Source organism: Mastigoproctus giganteus, chromosome 11, assembly GCF_048544385.1.
Source record: "Mastigoproctus giganteus isolate SK-2022 chromosome 11, ASM4854438v1, whole genome shotgun sequence".
Lineage (NCBI taxonomy): Eukaryota > Metazoa > Arthropoda > Arachnida > Uropygi > Thelyphonidae > Mastigoproctus > Mastigoproctus giganteus.
This window is the reverse complement of record NC_143585.1, coordinates 100,751,105-100,768,402: the sequence shown is the minus strand read 5'-3', so window position 1 is coordinate 100,768,402 and position 17,298 is coordinate 100,751,105. Positions and strand designations below refer to the sequence as shown.

The following is a 17,298-nucleotide window of genomic DNA, read 5'->3' as shown; positions in this document are numbered from 1 at the left end:
AAAAAAAAAAAAGTTCCCCAGTAACCCTGAGAGAGAGAGAGAGAGAGAGAGTCAAAAGTAGAAGGGAATCACCAAGAAAGAAGAATGATGATATCCAGCTCAGGACCCTGGGTGTGCCAAGCCCATACTCACCAGATGTGAGCCCCCGGGGTGAAATACCCTAGTCCTAATCCATCTATCCTTTTTACACAATATCAGTGAGTAGTGCAATACCTGGTATCTTGTTGTGAAGGTAGCCACAATATGAGACAAAATCTAAACGAGCCTTTACACTACGTATGCAGTTAAACTTATGGGTAAACTATGGTGTTTTTACACCGATATTATATAATAAGTTTGAAATATACTCTTGATTGAGTTTTGCGGCCTCTGGTGACAAAAACCCGTGAAGTGCAATGGCGACAGTCTCAGCGTGGGATTTGAAAGTAGTTAAAGCTGATTTACTGAAACTTCGCCATGAATGTTTTGAGAGAAGCTTGAGACAGAGTGCCAAGTGGTACATATATGATTCGTTTATTATAAAGCATTTAATATGTTTGGAAGTAAATATGCGAATGTCAGTTGTTGACTTTCGTCTAAGTTTGTGTTTGTTATGTTTACATACCACGTGCACATGTATGAAGTAGATGCTTTCATATGCAGCGTACCGTTATTTAACTGCATTGACCGACTAAATGTCACTATTTTTATTCAAGATTTTTGAACTTTCATTCTGTCTCCGAATATATACAGTATATATATATATATATATACACACACACACACGCACACACGGTTCCTTGGTTGTTCCGAGGCAAGCTTGTCATTGTAATTTTGTCATTATAAGTGGTACATCTTGACCAGGGGCTCATATCTGGTGAGTATGGGCTTGGCACACCCAGGGTCCTGAGGTGGATATCATCATTCTTCTCTTTCTTGGTGATTCCCTTTTGACTCTCTCAGGGTAACTCGGGAATTTTTTTTTTTTTTTTTGGCTGGTGCAGCATAAGCCTCAGGCTTCCTTGCACCAGATAGCTAATAATAATAATAATAATGACTATGTCGGTCTGTCACTTTGTTGAGTATGCCTCTGGATAAATCTGCGACCACTGGCCTGTTTGTCTTTATATTGCCTGTCTGTATTGTATGGACTTTTGACCAAGAGCTAATAAACGGAATTTATATATAATAACAGTAAGTAAATAAATAAAGAATGGAAAACGATTGGAGTGGAAAAGAAATATATTAAGTATTATTAGCATTAGTAGAGGCATATGATGCAAGAAAACAAGCTTATGCAGTCTCAGCCAAAAAAAAAAAAAAAAACAAACAAACACTCCCATTTCACCCCTCCATTCGTTCGAAATACCTGTCCAGCTGAGCATTAAATTTATTTAGACTATCAACTTACACAACAAGGAATGGAAGTCTGTTCCACCAACCAACTACCCGCTGGCTAAAGGCAAATTTCTGCACATCTGTTCCTGCATCTGTCTTTCCACAATTTGAATTTATGCCCTCTCAGGTGATTATTCTGAGCAAGAGGAAGAATCTCATTGGCATTGAGCATGCTCAAACCACTCTGGGCTTTATACTCCTCTATCAGATCACCTCGCCGGTGCGTAGTCTCCAGATACTGTAATTTGCAAAAACATTTAAGCCTTTCTTTGTAAGAGCAACCCTTTGTTCCATTCACTAATCTTGTTGCCCTTCTCTGTACTCATTTCAGCAGCTCTACATCCTTCTTGAAATGAGGCCTCCAGACCTGTATACACCCTTTGTATACAGGTCTGGAGACCTCATTAAGGCAATGGTCACCCTTTGCCTGACCATTGCCTTATACAAGGGAATAATTACCTCCTTATCCCTGCTAGAAAAATTTCTGTATATCATTGACAAGACACCATGAGCTACTCTTGTAGCCCATCTGCACTGCTCAGAGAACTTGATATCTGCCTGCACAATTACCCCCAGGTCCTTTTCATTCTCTACCACTGTCAGTGTAGTACCACACAGTTGATACATTACTCTAGGGTTACTGTTTCCCATATGTAGTAATATACATTTGTCAACGTTAAACTTCATTTGCCACCTCTCAGCCCATCTGCTCAACCTTTCCAGATGTTGCAGCAGCATAGTGTCAGTAGTGTCCTTAACAACCCTGCCAACCTTTGTATCGTCTGCAAACTTGGATATTAAGCTTGATATGCCATCATCAATATCATTTATAAATACAGAAAACAACAATGGACCCAACACTGAACCCTGAGGAACTCCACTAATAACAACAGTCCATGATGTGCAGTGTCCATTGATTACCGCTCTCTGTCTTCTCCCCCTCAACCATCCCTTTATCCATAGCAGCAATTTGCTTCCAATGCCGCACTGCTCCAATTTGTGGAGCAATCTTCCATGTGCAGCAGTATCAAAAGCCTTTCCAAGATCCAAATATATAATATCAAAGTTATTCCCTGCATCCAGTTCTTTTGTGACTGCATCATAGTATCCAATCAAATTGGACAGGTAATACTTTCCCTTAACAAAACCATGCTGTGTCTGAGCTATAACTGAAGTCTTGGCTAGATGATCCTGCAGTGCTTCTTTAACCAGTGCCTCCATTAATTTTCCTGGAACAGAAGTTAAACTCACAGGTCTATAATTACTTGTCAGTCTTTGATCCTCCTTTGTGAATTTGGGTCACATTTGAACCTCTCCAGTCTATGGGTACCTCCCCTGAATTTAAAGAAGCTCTCATAATTATGGCTAAGGGTTTCCTTACTTCCTTTGCTGCCTCCTTTAATATAACTGGATAGATCCCATCCACCCCAGGTGCCTTTTTTATGTTTATCCTCAACAATTTCTCCTCCCCTTTCCTCTCAGTTATTACAAAATCATCTAGCTCACTGCCAGAGTTTATTTCACCTCTGGCATTCCCCTTCTTGAATAACTCCTCGTGTGAATGTAGATGCAAAATTCTCTTTTAGTTTGTTAGCCACCTGAGCAGAATCCTCAACTGTTGAACCATCAATATCCAGTGGACCAATCTGATTCATCCCTCTCCTTCTAGAGTTTAAATAGGTAAAGGACTCTTTTCTGTTTTTCTTTGCATCCTTTGCCAAGGATTTCTCATAATCTGCCTTTGCCTGCCTAATCCCCTTTGTAACTTGGTTACAGATCAACTTGTATCTATCATAGCTTCTGTGTCATGTGTTAATTTGTATGTATCCCATGCATTTTTCTTCTCTGCCACATGTCTCATTAGTTCATCTGACAACCATTTAGGCCTAAACCTTGAACAATATTTCTTAGTTGGTATGTAAAGCCTGGTAGCCTCCAAGATTAGTTCCTTGAATGCTTCCCATTTTGAGTTTGCTGTTGGTAACATCATCAGTTGGTCCCACTGTACAGAATTTAAATACTGTCTCAGACCATCATAGTCGCCTTTACGAAAACAAAAACCCTTCCCTTTACCTCTGATGGTAGTTACCTCCTTGAGTAAATCCCACTTCAACACACTGTGATCACTGCCACCTAGTGGTTCATTTATCTGCAGGTTCTTAATGCATGAAGAATCACTACTGATAATCAGATCAAGAGTATTGCTCCCTCTTGTTGCCTCACGAACATGCTGATGTAGAAAACAATCATCCAATAAATCCACAAAAGCCTTGCTAGTGTGCGAGTGACCAACCCACAAATTCCAGTCAATATCTGGGAAATTAAAGTCCCCCATTATAAGACTCTCTGATTTACTGGCCCACTCTATTTCCCTGTACAGTTTCTTATTATACTCATCAGAGTCATTAGGCCTATAGCACACTCCTACTCTCAATTTTGATCTCCCAATGCTTATGTCACACCAAACTGACTCGACACTGCACTCTCCAGCAATGTTGATTGGCTTCACTTCCTTGGATTTTATGTTTCTTAACTAATAGCATTACCCCTCCTCCCTTCCTGTCCTGTCTATCCTTTCTGTACACATTGTACTCCCCAAATTGCAGTTCTGCATTCCTTATATCTGTGTGACACCACATCTCTGATATCCCAACAATATCTGCCTTTGATGTTTTGAGTAATACCTCAAATTCATCAAATTTATTTACCAAACTCCTAGCATTGGTACATGCAAGTATACATGCACCTGTTCCTATTCCTAGCTACCCTAACACCACCCATGTAGGCGCATTATAGCCATAGTAGCTTATGCGCCATTAAACTCCGATAACAACAACAACCACCCATGTGTTTACTTGTACCGCAATGACTCCCAGCAGTCTCTGAAATATCCTGCATCTTGTTTTCCAGGCTGCTGCTCATTCCAATAGAAGCAGTGCAGGAATCACTTTCACCTCTGCCAGTGGCTACTGTTAATATATTAGTCCTTGTATCCCCCCAAGCTAGCAGTTTTCCGACCCACCTAACACTGCCTTGATAGAATCAGCAAATATTGTTGCACCATTTCTATTTAAGTGTATCCCATCCCTGTAGAAGCAGTCTCTCCTGTTAACAAGTATAGACCAGGCTGAATAAAATTCTACCCCTTGAGTCTTGCACAATCTTTCCAGGGCCGAATTGATCGACAAGGCTCTCATCATATACTCCCTCCTATCGTGTCTGGGCAGAATTGCAGACACTTTCAAATTCAACCCTAATGGATTGAATTTGAAAATGTCCTTATGGACCAGGGACACTGCTTATGCAAACGAATCCTATGACCATAATGTATAAATAGTGATATATTGAAAGTGTATAGGAGAAAGTTGTTACTCTCGAATCTATGATATTCATGAGAAGTTAATAAGTTAGAAAACAAGAATTAAACGACATGAGGTAAAATAACTATAAAGAACTAGAAGAAATTAATAACAAATGAAGTAAAATAAAATGGAATAAAGTGAAAGCAACTAAAATAAAATAGGATATCATATTGCCATATAAATTAACCCCAGGGGCTCACATCTATTGGCTTGGCACACCTAGGATCCTGAGCTGGATATCATCATTCTTCTCTCTCTTTCTTGGTGATTCCTTTCTAATTCTGACTCTCTCACTCTCTCTCTCTCTCACCCTCACTCAGGGTAACTTGGAGAATTTTTTTTGGCTGGTGCAGCATAATCCTCGGGCTTCTTTTCACCATATGGCTAATAATAATAATAATAATAACTCACTTAAATGTCATAGTTATACGGCCATGTGATATACTATTTTATTTTAGTTGCTTTAACGTTATTATATTTTATTTAATTTTATGTTATTTTATTTTACCTTATATGTTATTTTATTTTACCTCATATGTTATTCATTTCTTCTAGTTCTTTATAGTTATTTTACCACATTTCTTTTAATTCTTGTTTTCTAACTTATTAACTTCTCATGTATATCGTAGATTCAATAGTAACAACTTTCTCCTCTACGCTTTCAATATATCACTATTATATGAAGGGGTATTGCTTTTGTAAAGGCGACTACGACGAACTGAGACAGTATTTAAATTCTATACAGTGGGACCAACTGAGAGCTTTTATGATGAGAGCTTCCTTGGACTCAGGGGAGGTACCCATGGACTGGAGATGTGCAAATGTGACCCCAATTCACAAAGGAGGATCAAAGGCTGACACAAGTAATTATAGACCTTTGAGTTTAACTTCTGTTCCCGGAAAATTAATGGAGGCACTGGTTAAAGAAGCACTGCAGGATCATCTAGACAAGACTTCAGTTATAGCTCGGGCACAGCATGGTTTTGTTAAGGGGAAGTCTTGCCTGACCAATTTGATTGGATACTGTGATGCAGTCACAAAAAAACTGGATGCAGGGAATAACTTTGATATTATATACTTGGATCTTAGAAAGGCTTTTGATACTGTTGCACATGGAAGACTGCTGCACAAATTGGAACAGTGTGGCATTGGAGGCAAATTGCTGCTATGGATAAAGGGGTGGTTGAGGGGGAGAAGACAGAGAGTGGTAATCAATGGACACTGCTCATCGTGGACTAATGTTATTAGTGGAGTCCCTCAGGGTTCAGTATTGGGTCCTTTATTGTTTTCTGTATTTATAAATGATATTGATGATGGTATATCAAGCTTAATGTCCAAGTTTGCAGACGATACGAAGGTTGGCAGGGTTGTCAAGGACACTACTGACACTATGCTGCAACAGGATCTGGAAAGGTTGAGCAGATGGGCTGAGAGGTGGCAAATGAAGTTTAACATTGACAAATGTAAAGTACTACACATGGGAAACAGCAACCCCAGAGCAACGTATCAACTCTGTGGTACTACACTGACAGTGGTAGAGAATGAAAGGGACTTGGGGGTGGTTGTGCAGGCAGATATGAAGTTCTCTGAGCAGTGCAGACGGGCTGCAAGAGTAGCTCATGGAGTATTGTCAATGATATACAGGAATTTTTCCAGCAGGAATAAGGAAGTGATTATTCCCTTGTATAAGGCAATGGTCAGGCCACACCTAGAGTACTGTATACAGGTCTGGAGGCCTCATTTCAAGAAGGATGTAGAGCTGCTGGAACGAGTACAGAGAAGGGCAACAAGATTAGTGAATGGAACAAAGGGGTGCTCTTACGAAGAAAGGCTTAAGTTTTGCAAATTACAGTGTCTGGAGACTAGGCACCAGCGAGGTGATCTGATAGAGGTGTATAAAGCCTTGAATGGTTTGAGCATGCTCAATGCTGATGGGATTCTTCCTCTAGCTCAGAAAAATCACCTGAGAGGGCATAAATTCAAATTGAGGAAAGACAGATGTAGGATAGACGTGCGGAAATTTGCCTTTAGCCAGCGGGTGGTTGGTTGGTGGAACAGACTTCCATCCCTTGTCGTGGAGGTTGATAGCCTAAATAAGTTTAAGGCTCAGCTGGACAGGTATTTTGAACGAACAGAGGGGTGAAGTGGAAGTGGGTTTTTTTTTTTTTTTTTTTGGCTGATGCTGCATAAGCTTGCTTTCTTGCATCAAATGCCTCTACTAATGCTAATGCTAGAAGTGGGTTCCCCAAGGATCAGTTCCTGGATCACTGTTGTTTCTAATATTCATTAGCAATATCAATGAAGGGATAAAGGACCTGATGCCAAAATTTGCAGAGATTGGGAGAGTAGTTAATGATTAGTGCTAAGTCACCTTCAGGATGACTGGAACAGGCTTCAAGAATGATCAGAAAAGTGGCAGCTATGTTTTTATGTAACAGAATGTAAGGTCTTACACTTGGGTGATAGCAATCCCAAAGTAACTTATACTTGGTGGGGTAAAAATAAAAGCAGAGGAAGAAAGAGATCTGGGAGTTACCATTTAGGAAAATATGAATTTTTCTGAGCAGTATAAACAGGTGGCCAGGAAAGTCCAAGGTGTCTTATCAATGATTTATCATACATATACTGTAGACATAGAGGTCATAATTCCACTGTACAAGGCAGTTGTAAGACTGCATTTGGAATACTGTAAGATTGGGAGAGTAGTTAATGATTAGTGCTAAGTCACCTTTAGGATGACTGGAACAGGCTTCAAGAATGATCAGAAAAGTGGCAGCTATGTTTTTATGTAACAGAATGTAAGGTCTTACACTTGGGTGATAGCAATCCCAAAGTAACTTATACTTGGTGGGGTAAAAATAAAAGCAGAGGAAGAAAGAGATCTGGGAGTTACCATTTAGGAAAATATGAATTTTTCTGAGCAGTATAAACAGGTGGCCAGGAAAGTCCATGGTGTCTTATCAATGATTTATCATACATATACTGTAGAGATAGAGGTCATAATTCCACTGTACAAGGCAGTTGTAAGACTACATTTGGAGACCTCATCTGAAAAAAGACTGAGTTTCTTGAATGGGTGCAAAGAAGGGCAACTCGCATGGTGAGATCAGCAAAAGGGAGGCCATACAAGAAGACTTCAAATGTGTGGGCTACAGAGCTTTGCAACCAGGTACTTTAGAGGGGACCTGATTGAAATTTATAAGGCTGTGAAAGGGGTTAGTAAAATGAATAGAAGTGGAATTTTCACTTAAATTAAACAATTCTAATGAATGAATGGAAGTTGAATTTTCAATTAAAGAATTCTATAACTGGTGGCCATAAATTCAAATTAATGGGAAAGAAGGTTTAGACTAGATTGTAGTAAGTTTTCTTTTAGCCAATGAGTTGTTGATTGTTGGGAAATGAGCAATTTGTATTTTATCTATTTTTTATTTATTTATTTTTTTTTGGTGCAGCAAAAGCCTGTGACTTCCTTTCACTATATCGCTAGTACTAATACTAACTCAGTGCTGATGGAAAGGCACCTGAGAAGTGCCCCTTGATAAATAATGTTCCCATGTTAATGGCATCAAATTAGAAATAAATCTGAAAGTGGAATATTTATTTCATAAATCTGAAATTAATAATGTCAAATATATATGTTTTTTATTAATATGTGTAGTGTAGGGTATATCTTTGTACTCTACTATATTTATATATATATATACAATTATTTAATTAATTTATATATATATATTTTTTTTTTTTTTTTTCCCCACCTACTCTTATTTTATTTAGGGAACTATATGTTACCCTTGGGCCTCTGACTGCATATACAAGTCCAAGGATTTTGGGTTAGCTAGAATAGAGTGAGACAAACTGACATATACATATATAATTGCAACATTGTTTAATATGTGTTCAAACTTAGGTACATACATTATTGTAATTAATAATAAGGGTTAATTTTACAACAAATTGTCCAGTACAAGTAAACTCCACAAGAACCACAGTTACCAAAGTTTATACTAAATCTCATCTACTACAAGGAATAATTACAGTTTTCAGTAATTTTAAAGACATCAGTTAGGTGTTCTCCTTTCATCGTACAGGTTACTCAAGTCATTCGCAGATAGGAATACAGAAGAACATTACGTTACTTCTCTCTCAAACTATATCTTGGACTAGGTATAATAATGATAAAGAGTACTTACAATTAATTATCCCCTTTTCCAGGTCGGGCCACCTACTTGGTTTCAGGACGTTTTCCATTCGGGTTTTGATTTTCGCGATTCCTTTGTTCTGTACTTCCTCTTCCCACTTTTTACTATCAGATCGAAATCCTGTGTTAACGGACTATCTGGTTTTCGTCATATTTTGCATATCCTAAATTCAGCTATTCGGACTCCACTCAAAATTCCCTCCTTGCCTATACTGCTCCTATTCCAGTTAAACTTTTCTGATCTATACCCCTTTAGACATATTCCCCGGTACACTACTACCACACGTCTCTTAACATCGCCACTACGCTTCCTCCAAAAAAACTCACTCGCTAAACAATCAACTTACCCCCTAAATGACCAATTTACGTTCTCTTTCCTGCCAACCAAATCCTTATATATCTCATTTGGTTCTAAAGTCCCCCTCCCCTTATTTTAATATAATCCCCGATAAATTCCTTCTCCCTTGATCTTCTAAGCCCGTTTCTCTGTATACTTCTCCTGGCTCAGTCCTTTTTGAGGAATTCTGACCTGACCTTCTGTAGGTTGAAGTTCACCGTCCTTCTGAGAAATTTGCTTCGCCTTTACATACATTCCTAAACCATTAATACCTGATCCTATTTTAATCAATTGTTGCCATGTTTAATTAAATGTTTACTGAATCAGTCTAAGTTGTAAGAAGATATAATATTCCAATGTTAAATATATATATATATATATATATATTATTTTATTTATTTATTTTTTCATTACTAGTAAGCCAAAGCTTACAATAGATAAGCAGAATATATATACGTATGCACATGTTCAAAATTTCATGCAGTTAGTGGTCTTTTAAACTGGAAAATGTAACAGACTGTGACTGATGCTTTTATTTTTATGTCTGGAACATTTCTGTGCAATTTTAATCAGAATAACTTTTTTATTCTTTTTCTTTTCTTTTTTTTTTTTTTTGTCTAAATAAAAGATTTAAATCACACAGTGTTTTTTTTTTTAATATACTTAATTGTATGTGTAAAACATAACTGCGTTTACCTTTTTAGATACAATAAGTATTGTGATTAAGAAAAGATAACATATTGGCATTGTTCAAAAAGAATTTTAAAAAAAATTCTAAAAATTAAAAATAAAATGTCAGGTGCCATACTACTATCTTTGCTACAAATGGGGACACCATCCCTGCCAACTTAAAAGATGATCGCTGCTCTGCTACATCATCAACTTTTGCCCCTAGTGGACATACTCTGGTTCTATTCCACTTATCCTTTTTACAAAATATATTTCCTTGACAATAGAGTTGCCAGTAATAGTTCATGTGGGACCAGTGCTTTCTGTAGAGGATTTTTTTGTGTTGTGGTCTCCAGCATTATGCTGGGTAGCTGAGTGTTTGATGGGTCCGGTCCCTCCTTTTAATTTCTTCAAGGACATCATTTCTGTTCCTCAGGCCCTCATATAAGCCCATCAGAATGCTGAATTGGCATTTAATCTTGTTGCACTCTCAACAAAAGCACACAAAGGCTGGTGAAAAGGGATCCAAATTACTAAGAGAATATTTTCCATGAAGTTGTGAACCATGATCTTTAAGAGGACCAATGCCACATGCTTTCCCCATAACCCACTCTTTTGTTCCAGTATCAGAATTTACTTCTGCTTTGTAAATGTGTTTTGATTTCTTTTATAATTTTATATTCTTTAAATTTTTCTGCAGCCATTTCTTATTCGTCTTCCTTTTTCTGTTTGCTCTCTCTCTCTCTCTCTCTCTCTCTCTCTCTCTCACTCACTCACTCACTCATCAATCCAGACACTGATTCATCTTTTCTTCCATACTACTATGGAAGAAAAGATTAATCTCTCGGGATATTAATGTCCTCAATACCATAAGATTGTGTCTTCTTACAACTTCCTACCAAGCATTCTCTTAGTAACCTGAAACATTGAATGCTTCCTCTCACCTGTCATGTGTTTGAAATTTTTGCAGTGCCTGGTCACATTCAGGCATTTTGGAACTGGTCACAGCCTTTTAACACTCTAGGTAAATTATTCTATTAGTGTGTTTTCTAATTTTGGCATATTAGTTATTCCTGTTTTAATGTCATAGTTTTTTTAGGCACATTAGCATTTATGCATAAAGTGCCTGTTGTCTTCACTTCTATCTCTGTCCTGCCCTGCCCTCCCCATATAACAACTTGACTTCCAGTTAGATAGATTTTCATAAAATTTTATATTTAGTTCTTTTAGAAAAATTTGGCAAGCAATCCCAAATTTCATTAAAATTGGAACAGTAGAGATCTGACAATTATTATTATTTTTTTCTTCATATCTCACAGGCTATTCATATACTGTGTATTGTATTTTTGAAGCACTGGATATGGGGGGGTGCATTGCTTGATGTGTATTGGCATGCATTGATTGGAGGAATAATTGGGCAATATGACTGATGTGTGGAAATGAAATGCTCTCAGTTTGAGCATAAAAGTTTTTGCCTTTTTTTTTTATCATGTATTATTACTACGTGTATTTGCTAATGTGCCTGAAATGTAACACACTGACTACATTAATTAACTTGGTCCCTGTTCACCTTACTCAGTTAATCCCCTTTTCCCCTCAAATATTATTAATTAATTTTCTGGTTGGTCTGTTGATATTAGATTTCAGCAGCATTTTCCTTAACTTAAGGAAAATGCTGCTGAAATTTGTGTTTTATCTGTACCTCTCTTCCCCCCATACCCTAGGAGAGGGTATGGGGGAAGAGAGGTATAGATAAAACACAAATACTTAAAGAAGATTTGGTTGAATTCTGAGTTATATTGAAAAGCAACCATTTCAGTAAATTTATTTGACAGTAGAACATCATATAATTGTGTGCCCTTTCCTTATATTTCAATAATTCTTGTTTAATTTTGTTATAAATATCAATTTGATAATGTAAATAAATAATTTGTTCATAATAAATCACCAAAGTAGGTGAAATGGCATTGTTTTTGGTACATCTCATATTATGAATGTCTTCACAACGAGTTGCCTGTTATTGCACTATCTTGAATAAGCAATGCTTCCCCAGTACAGAAGACTAATGTTACTTATTCTCGGCAGATGCCGCCACCCAGGCAGCACTGTTTTGAAGCTTGTTGGCTTCTCATCAGTGGGCAGGTAGTGCCCCAGCAATACAGTTTTTAATGCGTTACTATTGTACACCATCTGGCATCTCTCATATTGTGGGATTAAACTTCATAACTAACTGGGTTGTCACCTATATCACTGGGGTACCTACACACCCACTGGTGAGAGACCAAAAAGCTTCGAAACGGTATCATCTGGGTGGTGGTATCTGCTAAGAATAAGTAACATTAATCTTCTCTATTGGGGAAGCGTTGCTTATTCGAGATAGTAGTGCAATGACAGGCAGCTCGTAAAGATATTCACAAGTGTAACAAAAACAATGCCATTTCATCTACTTTCGTGATTTACTACGAACTGAAATGATGCTTTGCACTAACTTGTTCATTTTAAATTATGTTAAAAATTTGTAAACAAATTCGTAACATTATTTTTGTGACAATGATAGATACCTAAATTAAAATCAAATCTTTAATAAAAATATAATAAATGCATAAACATAAATAAGATGGTAAAATAAATTAATGCTTATGTAATTATTAGGCGCCTCCTTAGCCAGGTGGGAAGGAGCAGCAGTGCGTAGCACATGCTTCTTGATTAGACCGGGGTTCGAGCCCGTCATCACCAAATACGGAGGGTGCGGAAAGGTCAGGGAATGACCACCGCATATCCCGGAGCAATATGGCCTTAGTTGCTAATGCTCCAAAAAACAAACAAACAAACAAACATGTAATTATTATATTTTTTATTAACTTTTTGATTTTAATTGTTATACGTGCTGGATGTCACAAGAAATCCTTCATGTCAAGTTTCCTTAAATCTTTTTTGTTAAAATATATATTCTGTTGTATTAATTATTATTCATACTGAACATTATTTTTATCAGCATAATTAGAGGCCATAAGGCCAGATGCATAATTATTGAATGAAAAATTTATCAGTTTGAGCTGTGATATAATATTTGCCAAGTATTCTTAAAACATCATCAGACTTACAAAAAGAAATGTGTGTATAAAGTTGAGTATCAGTTATGTTGCATCTATTGGGTTGCCCATGGTCCAGTACTTTGTGTGCAAGTAAGGAGGTTGTGGGTTTAAGCCTACATGGTGGAACACAGATACGGGCCATTGTGAACTGTGGCACTGATAATCTGACTGCCCTTAATAATTCAGTATGTAAACAGTCACAGTGAATTTGTACACACTTTTGGCCTTGGACATCTAGAGCAGTGTTTCTTAAACTTGCACTAATAGAAATATTTTTTTACACTGAATTCTTATAAAAATTTTCTTCAAAAAAAAAAAAAGGGCAGACAAAATATGAAAACAAATGGAAATGTACAACAAAACGTTATTAAATAATTTAATTAGTTACTATAACCATCAAGAAGTACATTTTTAATTAATTTAATAATAGAAAATATAATTGATACTGTCAATACATAAATTTTAATGGGATGGATGAGCTTCAACCTATATTAATCTTAGTGTGATCAAATATTTGGTCTTAGTTGCACCGACTGTTGAATTTCAAATTACCTTATTATTATTATTATTAGCCATATGGTGCAAGGAAGCCTGGGCTTATGCTGCACCAGACAAAAACAATTCCCGAGTTACCCTGAGAGAGAGAGAGAGAGAGAGAGAGAGAGAGAGAGAGAGAGAGTAGAAAGGAATAACCAAGAAAGAGAATAATGATGATTTCCAGACCGTACCCCTACAAGTTGTGTACAGGATCCTGGGTTCCACAGAATATGGTTTAAGAAGAAACTGATCTAGAGAATAATCAAAAATTTATTGATTTGTTAATTTGGCCGCCTTTATTATTAATTTAGCTTTTCGCTGTTAAAAAATATTCATACTTCTTTTAGTAAATATAGGTGATCTTTGCAATCCAGTAGTGTAATAATTAGTGATTTCAGAAGCAGTACTTATTTTATTTTAAGGGCTGGTGAACTTGCATGTGCTTTGTCCCATGTTAAACCAGATGTTCTAGACATATCACATAAGGAGTCCTATATTCTTCAGGAAACTGAGGTAAATTATTATTTTTTTTTCTTTTGGTATTTAATGTTCGATAAATGATTATAAAAATATAATTTGTGTTTAGATAAAATTTCACAAGATAAGTTGATTTCAGAATGAGCAGTCATGTACAGTGAAATGTTAGAATAATGAATTTGTATGACCAAACAAAATATATTTGTTATAATGAAATTTCATTTCAGTGAAATGCACAATAATACATATTATAAAATAAATATAATGAAACTTACTTATTAAATTCAGTTTTATATTTTTGGAAAGAAAAATTTAAAAATTTTGATTTTTACATTTGTTATTTTCAGTATAACAAAACTTATTAATTCTGCCTATGAAATAAGAAAAATAGCCTAAGGTAAAGAAAGCCAACATAATAACCACGGGAAACTTACCAGGCAAATTCATTTCCCACTACCTCATTTTTTCCCTGCATTCTTGGTAAACAGATGGTGTGTGTGCGTTATCAATAATGGCAGTAGAAGTCAATAATAATGTATTGATTAGTTTTTTTTTTTTTTTTTGCATTATTAAAAGCAGATTATTGGAGTTCATGAATGGGTTTAAATTTACTTATGGGTACATCCTCCAGACTGCCTCTATTTTAAAATAGAAAAATTACTTCTACTGCCACTACCAATAACACGCACCATCTGTAGAAGTCATTTTCCTATTTTAAAATAGTGGAAAGGGGCGATAAACACTCTAAGACTAAGGCAGTCTGGAGGATATACCCATAAGTAAATTTCAGCCGTGAAGGCATTACACTCGTGAACTCCAATAATCTGCTTTTAATAATCAGAAAAAACTAATCATTACATTGTTATTGACTTTTACTGCCACTACCGATAACATGTACCGTCTGTTTACCGAGAATGCAGGGACAAACTGCCGTAGTGGGAAATGAGTTTGCCTGGTAAGTTTCACGCGGTTCTCGTGTTGGCTTTCTTTACCTTTGCCGAAAAATATATGCCTCTTCTATTTTTAAATTTATAAAACCATAATAAGTGAAACTATCAGATGATATGATGTAAACAACCATACCATTTCTTCATACAAAACTGTAAATGAAAATAATTTTAATGCTGGCATCTCACTACCAGCATGCTACGTTATATATAACTTCATGTAAGCAGCCTCTGTTATTTAATCAAGTAAGACTTTAAGAACTTTAGATCAGAAACCACTAAACTTGAATAAGCAGTTAACTGCTCACCTAGTAAACATTGCATTACCAGATGCTAAAGACAAAATATCATAAAGTATATGTTGTATTGTTTAAGAATTTTCTCTATATACATTTCATTATAACAGTTTTTTTTTTTTTTTTTTTTTTTTCCAGTGGTATTAATTTTTATTAGGCTAAATTGATATTTTCTTTACAGTTATGTTTGTTAAAATGAGATAAACAAAATGAAATTAAACAAAAATGTCTTTTTGTAAGAACATAAGACATACACTTATGTCTTATGTAAGGTCATAAGACAAGTGTATACGTGTGTTAATTAAGTTCATAAGACACACAATAAAGCAATAAAGTTGCAGGAATGGGAAGTGATTTTGTTATAGTATTTCATTACTCTAGCATTCATTATACTGACATTTTACTGTAATTACCATATTTACTAGCCAATAAGACACACTCAGAATTTAGGAGAATTTTTAAATAAATATTTTATTGCATATATTTGAAATACAGATTAATAAGTAAAGGTATTTTAAAAGTGAAAGTTATTAAATTTTTCAGCTGCTCTGTTTTCAGGTTCGTTTGAAATAAAGCAGCCGAAGTTCTACCTTGTGCCCATTTCATCAGGACTACAGATTTATAACAGATTAAAACTACATACTACATGAAACACAGAAACTGAGCTACTAAACAGATGTTTTTCCCTCTTCCTCGGTGACTCATTGAGATTTATAGAAGGGATTACTGATCCTCGAAGGTCACAGATAAGGTTGATCAAATGATTACTAATACTGGTAATTTGAACTGATTGTGCTCCTTACTGTTGCACATATAGATCGCAAGACAAAGGGGAGGGGGAGGTATTCATTGTCCCACATACTGAAGGTAAGGATGAATTATATGCTAATTCCCTGTAATCCTTTCAGATAAGGTTTCTGAAGATGGAAGTAGGTGTTGTTGTTGTTCTTGAATTTGTGTATTTATCAGTGATATCAATGAAGGTATATCAGGCTTAATGTCCAAGTTTTCAGATGATACGAAGGTTGGTAGGGTTGTTAATGACAGTAAAGATAGTATGCTACTGCAACAGGATCTAAAAAAGTTAGGCAGATGGGTTGAGAATGGCAAGTGAAGTTTAAAACTGACAAATGGTGCCTCCGTAGTCAAGTGGGCAGGAGCAGCAGTGTGTAGCACACGCTTCTTGATTAGACCGGGGTTCGAGCCCGTCACCACCAAATACGGAGGATGCGGAAAGGTCAGGGAATGACCACCGCATATCCCCGGAGCAATGTGGCCTTAGTTGCTAATGCTCCTAAAAACCAAATAACAACAACAAAATTGACAAATGCAAAGTACTGCATATTGGTAGCAGTAACCCAAGAGAAATTACCAACTATGTGGTACTACACTCGGGAAAGTGGAGAATGAAAAAGACCTAGGGGTAATTGTGTAGTCAGATATGAAGTTCTCTGAGCAGTGCAGATGGGCTGCCAGAGCAGGTCATGGAATCTTGTCAATGATATATAGGAATTTTGCTAGCAGAGACAAGGAGGTGATTATCCCTTTGTATAAGGCAATGGTCAGGCCATACCTTGAGTACTGCATACAGGTCTGAAGGCCTCATTTTTGGAAGGACGTAGAGTTGCTAGAATGAGTACAAAGAAGGGCAACAAGATTGGTGAGAGGAACAAAGATGTGCTCTTACCAAGAAAAGCATAAGTTCTGCAAGTTGCAGCATCTGGAGACCAGGCACATCTGAGATGATCTGATTGGGGTGTATAAAGCCTTGAATGGTTTGAGCAAGCTCAATTCTGATGGGATTCTTCTGCTTGCTCAGATTACAAACCTGAGGGGGCATAGATTCAAATTGAGGAAAGACGGTTGTAGAATAGATGTGCAGATGTTTGCCTCTAGCCACGGTGTAGTTGATTTCTGGAACAGACTTCCATCTGTTGTGGAATTTGATAGCTTAAATAAATTTAAGGCTGAACTATACAAACATTTGGAGTGACTGGATG

The 17,298-nt window shown here is 36.5% G+C and overlaps 1 protein-coding gene across 2 annotated transcripts in view; it reads left to right on the top strand.

Annotated features, from left to right (window-relative positions):
• The first annotated feature begins 376 nt into the window (after window positions 1-376).
• Window positions 377-17,298, top strand: part of Cdc23 (cell division cycle protein 23) — a 268,183-nt gene continuing 251,261 nt past the window's right edge. For both annotated transcript variants that reach the window (XM_090385187.1, XM_090385186.1), the window contains exons 1-2: window positions 377-496; window positions 14,001-14,091. In XM_090385187.1, coding sequence (XP_090241313.1) covers window positions 396-496; window positions 14,001-14,091 — 192 coding nt within the window. In that variant the 5' untranslated portion in view covers window positions 377-395. The remainder of the gene's footprint in view (window positions 497-14,000; window positions 14,092-17,298) is intronic.